The 8,476-nt window shown below is 44.4% G+C and overlaps 1 protein-coding gene across 4 annotated transcripts in view; it reads left to right on the top strand.

Annotated features, from left to right (window-relative positions):
* Window positions 1–310: 310 nt before the first annotated feature.
* Window positions 311–8,476, top strand: part of LOC105520263 (chromosome unknown open reading frame, human C15orf40) — a 20,145-nt gene continuing 11,979 nt past the window's right edge. For 2 of the 4 annotated variants that reach the window (XM_011953870.1, XM_011953868.1), the window contains exons 1-3: window positions 311–452; window positions 1,579–1,705; window positions 3,249–3,376. In XM_011953870.1, coding sequence (XP_011809260.1) covers window positions 339–452; window positions 1,579–1,705; window positions 3,249–3,376 — 369 coding nt within the window. In that variant the 5' untranslated portion in view covers window positions 311–338. Of the gene's footprint in view, window positions 453–1,578; window positions 1,706–3,248; window positions 3,377–6,558; window positions 7,609–8,476 lie in introns of those variants that run through there. The other 2 variants (XM_011953869.1, XM_011953871.1) reach the window with 2 other exon arrangements.

Here is an 8,476-nt window from a genome sequence, read left to right on the forward strand (position 1 = left end):
AAGACACCTGGCCCTGTGCACTCCTTGCCGCGCTCTCCAATTCTGAGAAGGGACAATACCTTTCTTTCTCTGATTAGGAAAGAACACCAGAGGTGACACACCTTCCCATCAGCTGAGGGGGTGGGCCATGACACGGTGAGGCCCCAGCGCCGCAGTTCCACTTCCTGAGGCCAGTTCCAGAACAAGAGGCTCGCGCATGTTCTGGGGGCACGAGACTCGCTTCTACCGGCCTCAAGGTGTCGCCGTCGGGCCAGAGCTGATGCGCTGGGCGCTGGGGCCGCTCCTGCCCGCTACCTGCGCAAGCGCAGAGGGCTCTTCCGGCGCCTACCCAGGCGGGGATGCTGCGGCTCCGCAGCGTGCTGAGGCAGCTCCCGGCAACACCCAGTACTTGGGGCTCAGCTCGGCTTCCTCCTCGCGCTGAGATGCCTAAGAAGGCTGGTGCGACGACCAAGGCCAGTAGTAGGTCCCGTGGCAGCAGAGGGGTGGGCCTTAGGGCTACTCATTGAGGAGCGCGGGAGAAGCGGGGCCCGAGGGTGAGTGGAGGCACTCCCAAGGCTTGCTGTCTTTCAGTTCCGGGACTCAAGACAGCCGCTGCCATCCCCAGAGCTGCGGCTCCTGCTGCTGGCGCCCCGCCTCTGTAGGCGGCGCCGCCGTCCACCCGGTGACTTCTGACCGCTGGGCCCGGCGGCAGTCGAGCTCTCCTTGGGCTGCGTGTGCTGACCTCTGGCCTCCTCCCCGCACTCCCAGTCCAGCAATTCATGTTCCAGCAGCGGCATGACGCCTGCGCTTCCCCGGGAGGCTGTATTCTGCTTTCTTCTCCCTTACCTTAGCTGATCGCACCCTTTCTGTCAAGAATACATCACTCCCATTTCCACCATCTTTGTATGGCCAACCCAGTCCGTTTCTCAGACTCAGCTCAAGCACTGCCTCCTGCTGGCAGCATCCACCAGCGCCCCAATGCTGAGCTGCCTGTGGGGTAATGTTCTGTGCCTGTCTCATCGGTGCCCTTAGCACAGTGTATTATTATTTTGTATGTTCTTTCTCGCAGTAGTCCAAGCTCCTTGAGAGCAAGGATCATGTACCTTTTCATCTTTACATATCCATTGCCTACATATTTGTTGAAGGAAAGTTCCTAGCACAGCCCCTATCGCATAACAGGCCTTTAAATACCAAGCACTGTTGTTTTTTTCTCCCTTTCCCCCAACACGCACACATACACATTTTCACCAACATTTATTAGCTCCGACTGCATGAGATACAATGATGAATAATAAATGGACCATGCCCCCAAGGAACTGGAAATACAAAGCAGAGGGAAGAACAAGCATTAAAGTTTAGAAGCCAGAGTTAGGTTTTCTTGCAAGGGAGGAGAAAACACTGTTGGGTTGATGGGAACGCTTCGTGGGGAAATTGAGTAGAGCCTTGAACGTTGTGGGAAAAGCGTTCTAGGTGGCCAGAAGTCGCTGGACACCACTGATTAACCTAATTTGCCTGTTAAGGGTGAAAGGGGGTAGTGGAAGAATCAAATGTGTGGGAAAGTATTTTGTAACCTGTAAAGTTGCGTGGTTGTCATTTTAGGGGAAAAGCCAGAGCAAGGAACCAGAGAGACCACTTCCTCCCTTAGGTCCTGTGGCAGTTGATCCTAAAGGTTGTGTCACCATAACCATCCATGCAAAACCTGGCTCCAAACAAAATGCTTTAACAGGTATACCTGGACACTGGGGTGGGATCAGGTGTGAATCAGGTGTCTCCTACAGCCTCCCTTTGCTTTGGTTAGCTGAAAGCTTATTCTGTGACAGTTCATTTTTCACATCTGCAGTTAGAGGCTTCTCCATTTTAAAATTCTAGATTCTAATGTAAAGGTGTCTGAAAGTTAATATATCTTTAAATCATGCCAAGTTACACGAAAACCATTGTATATTTTCCTTTTTAAAAATACGGTATTTTAGAAAGGACAGGTATGGAAACTTGTGCTTAGTCTAGATTATTCTTAGTTTGTCCTGTTCCAAAACTGGAGACATTGGCCAGAGACAGAAGAGACATTTTAGTGTAGTTTAACTATCACTGGCCTAAGGAGAGGGAGAAAACTTGAGATCTGAGACCCGTGATCAGTTCCTGTGCGAACTTGTTTTAAATCAAAACTGTATAAAACATTCGTGAGCCCAGTTTTTTCATCTGTCAGATGAGATCATTAGACTAAGAGGCTTTCAGGCTATTCTCTGGAGTGCTGGAGGTGCCTCAAGAATCAGCTTTGGGCAAGAGGGAGGCCAGGCAGACAGGGCTGCTGACTAGCTGTATTTACATTTGTTTTAAATATTGGGATTCTAGAGAAAATTGGGGGAAAGGGTTTCTAAAGGAGAAAAAAGTTGGAAAACCATTGCTCTAAATTATTTTGAAGGTCTTTTGCACCTCTAAAGCTCTGTATTTCAAACCATTTTTAGATTTTGAAAGGAAGACCACAAAATTGGTTTATGCTGATGACCAAGTTAACTTAGCCATACCCTCCTTGTCCAGCATTTTCTAAGTAGTGGGTGTAGACATTATCTTCTGTTGGAATATTATGTTTCATTAGATCCAAAATGGGAGGCTGGGTGCCATGGCTCATTTGTAAAATGGAGATAATAATGGTATTAATATGTTCATAAAGTCATTATAAGGATTAAAGAAGTTAGTATTTGTAAAGCCTTTAACACATTTGTGTGTGCTTAAAATTTGTGTATAGTAAGTGCTCTGTAAATATTTGTTAAGTAAACATTATTAAATTTTAAAAACACTCAGGATATATGTCACATAAGAGGTGAACCTAGTCCAGGGCTCTCATTTTCCTGATGAGGAAACCCTGCACAACCCTGTACAATCTAGTAAGCTGCCCTGTCCATTCACTTCCTCAGTGACATGGATGAGGCTGAAGGCCATCTATGACTCCCTGCCTGGGGCTTTTCACATACCAAGGTCTATTTCCAGTTGCCTAAAGCCAGGATACTCCCCAGGGCTCTGTAAGCCCATCTTGGTCAGCAAGATTGAGTTAATAACTGTTTTCTTCTCTGGATTTATTTCCTGTAATGGTAGGGCCATTTTTATCATGTTCATGTTCCCTTAAATGTGATTGATAATTCATATCTTCATTCAGCAGTTTTTAATTGAAAATTTATGTGCCAGGCAAATGCAAAAACTCTTTTACAAAATGTCCTTGCTTCATGAAGAAAAAGAACTCCTTAAGGATAAAGTCCATACTGTTTTCATTCCAGATTTGACAGCAGAGGCCGTAAATGTAGCTATCGCAGCACCTCCATCAGAGGGAGAGGCTAATGCTGAGCTCTGTCGGTATCTTTCCAAGGTCCTAGAACTCAGGAAGAGTGATGTGGTTTTGGATAAGGTAGGTCTCTCTTTATTTATTTTGAGACAAAATCTTGCTCTTTCGCCCAGGCTGGAGTACAATGGCACAATCTTGGCTCACTGCAACCTCCACCTCCTGGGTTCAAGCTATTCTCCTGCCTCAGCTTCCTGAGTAACTGGGATTATAGGCGCATGCCACCACGCCTGGCTAATTTTTGTATTCTTAGTGAGACAGAGTTTCCCATGTTGGTCAGGCTGGTCTTAAATTCCTGACCTCAAGTGATCCACCTGCCTCCTCCTCCCGAAGTGCTGGGATTAGAGGTATGAGCCACCATGCCTGGCAGTCTCTCTCTTTTTAAACATCTTTGATTATTTTATTTCTTTGTTTTATTTTTGTTTTTGTTTTTGAACGGAGTCTTGCTCTGTTTTCCAGGCTGGAGTGCAGTGGTACAATCTTGGTGCACTGCTACCTCTCACTCCCAGATTCGAGCGATTCTCCTGCCTCAGCCTCTCGAGTAGTTGGGATTACAGGCACCCACCACCAGGCCCAGCTAATTTTTGTATTTGTAGTAGAGACAGGGTTTCACCATGTTGGACAGGCTGATCTCAAACGCCTGACCTGAGGTGATTCACCCACCCTGGTCTCCCAAAGTGCTGGGATTACAGGTGTGAGCCACTGCGCCTGGCCTTATTTTATTTCTTTTTTGAGATGGAGTCTCACTCTGTTGCCCAAGCTGGAATGCAGTGGCATGATCTTGACTCACTGCAACCTCCGCCTCCCCGGTTCAAGTGATTCTTCAGCCTCAGGCATCCCAGGTAGCTGGGATTACAGGTGCCCACCACCACACCCAGCTAATTTTTGTATTTTTAGTAGAGACGGGGATTTCACCATGTTGGCCAGGCTGGTCTGGAACTCCTGACCTCAATTGATCTGCCCACCTCAGCCTCCTAAAGTGCTGGGATTACAAGTGTGAACCACCACGCCCAGCGATCTTTGATTATTACACATTAATAATGATTCGTAAAATACTGATTTTTCTGTCTTTTTCAAATAATTGAGAAACTAGTTGTTTATAACTTTTATATTTACTTAATCGCAGAAATCTGTGAATTCTTCCTATTTAGTCTCCTTCATGCCTGCTGCCTTAATCCTTACTGAGACTGTCCGCGCTGTGTGCTTATGCTTCTTCACTGCCACTGTTGCCAACATTTTCTCCTTTCTGAAATCATTCCTGAACCTGCTGTCAGATTAATCTTGCTTACCTCTCTCATCCTTTAAACCATCACCACACTAAACAACCTAAAGCAATTCCTATTGTTAGTCATCTCCATGAATGACTCCGTCAAGTATTGCTAAACCCCCACTTTGTCCTTGCTCGCTAGGAGTAGCTCACTGGGAAGATAGAAGGTTCATATGATGTCATTAATATGGTTTTGTACTAGGGGTGGATATCAAAATCACCTGGGAATGATTTCTAAATACAGATCCGTGGGTATCACTCTAGACTTCTTGAAATAGAATCTGCAGGAGGGGGGCCCAGCCATGTTTGTATTTCTTAAAGCTCTACTTGTTTTCCAGTGCTATACTATATAGCTCCTATCCAGATTCCAGCTGGCATTCACAGTCATTGATTAACAAACTGCACCTAAAAATCCAAACCTGTGGCAGGTCATTTCTGATTTTTGTTTAGTGCTCATGCTCTGACGTTTGCCTGAAAGGTATTCCCCACTCTTCTGCCTGTTCAAATTCCATCGATCTAAATAAACCCCTTCTCAAATTTTATCTTCTTTAAAGGCTGTGTTTGAAAACAAATCCTTTTTTTTTTGAGACGGAGTTTCACTCTTGTTGCCCAGGCTGGAATGCAATGGCGCAATCTCGGCTTACTGCAACCTCTGCCCCCTGGGTTCAAGTGATTCTCCTGCTTCAGCCTCCCGAGTAGCTGGGATTGGAGGCGTGCGCCAACACGTCGGCTAATTTTTGTATTTTTAGTAGAGACAGGGTTTCGCCGTGTTGGCCAGGCTGGTCTCGAACTCCTGACCTTAAGTGATCCACCCGCCTGGGCTTCCCAAAGTGCTAGCATTACAGGCATGAGCCACCACACCCGGCCAACAAATCCTTTTTAAAGTTGTTTTAAGTGGTTGTGAAATCGTGGCACTTGAATATCTGGCTACTTTTTGTTTGGAATTTTCAGAAATGTTAACAACATAGAGAATAGCAATTTGTAGCCGGGCGCGGTGGCTCAAGCCTGTAATCCCAGCACTTTGGGAGGCCGAGACGGGCGGATCACGAGGTCAGGAGATCGAGACCATCCTGGCTAACACAGTGAAACCCCGTCTCTACTAAAAAAATACAAAAACTAGCCGGGCGAGGTGGCGGGCGCCTGTAGTCCCAGCTGCTCCGGAGGCTGAGGCAGGAGAATGGCCGTAAACCCGGGAGGCGGAGCTTGCAGTGAGCTGAGATCCGGCCACTGCACTCCAGTCCGGGCGACAGAGCGAGACTCCACCTCAAAAAAAAAAAAAAGAGAATAGCAATTTGTTTATATTTATAATTATTTTACTACAAAGTTTATGTAAAATTGCAATATTTATTTATTTTAAAGATGATTTTCATTTTTAACTTAAAGAATTGCTTGAGACTAGAATATTATAAAGATTCTATATTCATTTTTTAGATTTTTTTTTTTTTTCTGTCGCCCAGGCTGGAGTGCAGTGGCACGATCTCAGCTCACTGCAACCTCCACCTCCTGGGTTCCAGCGGTTCTCCTGTCTCAGTCTCCTGAGTAGCTGGGATTACAGGCACACGCCATCACCCCCGGCTAATTTTTGTATTTTTAGTAGAGACAGGGTTTCATCATGTTGGTCAGGCTGGTCTTGAACTCCTGACCTTGTGATCCACTGCCCGCCCCAGCCTCCCAAAGTGCTGGGATTACAGGCGTGAGCCACTATGCCCAACCCATTTTTGAGTTTTTAATGTCCAGCTTTTATTATAGAAATTGATGTATGAAAGTAAAAACCCTGGAGAGTTGTTAGTACTAACAAAAGTTTAGTAACAAATGTTAGGAAGAATCTAAGAGACAGTCTTTGATTAGACCCTAAGACCCTAACCAAGAGAAAGTGGTACCTAAGCCATCAGGAGAGCCCATTATACAACTAAGGTCTGCTATCTCTAATAGCATTAGAATGTGCTAAACAGTAAAGTATGTTTTTTCTCTTTTGGTCCAGGGTGGTAAATCTCGTGAAAAGGTGGTGAAGCTTTTGGCTTCTACAAGTCCAGAAGAGATCTTGGAGAAATTAAAAAAGGAAGCCAAAAAAGCATAAAAGCAAGAAATGAGGCCGGGCTCAGTGGCTCATGCCTGTAATGCCAGCACTTTGGGAGGCCGAGGTGGGTGTATCACCTGAGGTCAGGAGTTCGAGACCAGCCTGACCAACATAGTGAAACCCCATCTCTAGGAAAAATACAAAATTAGCTGGATGTGATGGCGCATGCCTGTAATCCCAGTTACTCAGGAGGGTGAGGCAGAATTACTTGAACCCGGGGGGCAGAGGTTGCAGTAAGCCGAGATCACGCCATTGCACTCCAGCTTGGGCAACAAGAGTGAAACTCCCTCCCCCCCCAAAAAAAGAAATGAAAAATACATCCTTGAGAAACTTTTTTATTGCTAATGATAAAGAGACTGTTAAATAGAAAAATATACTACATGCATAGAAGAACATGGGGGACATATATAGGTATATATTCGAATAAGACTCCAAAAAGTAGAAATTTAGAAAGTGCTATACATTGAATCAGGTTCTAAAATCCCTAACCCCAAACAGCCTGGAACATGTTACTCTGATTTCATGGCGTTGTAAAATAACAGAGTTGGAAAGAATATTCAAGATGACCTGATTTAACACCTTTCATTCTGTTGCGGGGGGCTTTTAATATCCTATATCCAGAAGTTGAGAGACTTACTCAAGATTGTACCATTCAAGCTGGCAACTAGAACCCAAATCCTTTGACTCCTTGTTGAATGCAGTTTTTCTAGATTGTAAATTAAAAATCATATCTTTACAACGGTTCTGGAATTCGGGGGATTGCCTTCTAATCCAGTTTACAAGTGACAGAAAACTTGTTATGCTGCTTTGTAGTCTTACCTTAGATTTTAAAATGCTTATTTAAATGTAAAAATGTTTTTTTTTTTACATCTTTTAAAGACTATTGACCATTTTGTGGAAAAAGTAAAGAAAAATCATGACTTGTAATTAAATGTGAATTATAATTTTTGAGAAGTCACTGAATTTTCATCTTCCTCAGTAATAACTTATAATTAGCAAGTTCAGTAGTTTTTATGACTCTCCAAAGATCCTAAAGAAAGAGGACTTGGAAGCTATTTTTAGTATTTGTAAAAGCCTGTCAGAAATTACATCTATATTAAAGTTTCAAATCTAATAATATATTTTTACATATTCAGGTCAAGTTATAGAAATTTATTAAGGTAAGTAACTTAATTTCCTTTGCTGATCAGAAGAGCGGATTTGCAGTTGTGCGCTTTGTCCAGCAAGTACATGAGAAAGATGTATTGATGGACCAAATCATTAAAAACAAAATCCACAAGGAAGACCAATAATAAAAATTCCTGATGGTAGCTGGGCATGGTGGCTCACGCCTGTAATCCCAGCACTTTGGGAGGTTGAGGCAGGAGGAACACTTGAGCCCAGGAGTTGGAGACCAGCCTGGGCAACAAAGTGAGACACTGTATCTGTCTCTGTCTCTCTCAATAGACAGACAGATAGAAATTTTATAAATATGTATATATATACACATACATATATTTATATATGAGATTATATGTAAGACCTCATATGTAAGAAGTCCAGGCCGGGTGTGGTGACTCACTCTTGTAATCGCAGCACTTTGGGAGGCCAAGGCAGGTGGATCACCTGAGGTCAGGAGTTTGAGACCAGCCCGGCCAACATGGTAAAATCTCATCTCTACTAAAAATATAAAAACTAGCCGGGTGTGGTGGTGGGTGCCTGTAATTCCAGCTACTCGGGAGGCTGAGTCAGGAGAATTGCTTGAACCCAGGAGATGGAAGTTGCAGTGAGCCAACACAGTGCCACTGCACTCCAGCCTCGGCAACAGAGTGAGACTCCATCT

Source organism: Colobus angolensis, unplaced genomic scaffold (genome assembly GCF_000951035.1).
Source record: "Colobus angolensis palliatus isolate OR3802 unplaced genomic scaffold, Cang.pa_1.0 Scaffold376, whole genome shotgun sequence".
NCBI classification, from domain to species: domain Eukaryota; kingdom Metazoa; phylum Chordata; class Mammalia; order Primates; family Cercopithecidae; genus Colobus; species Colobus angolensis.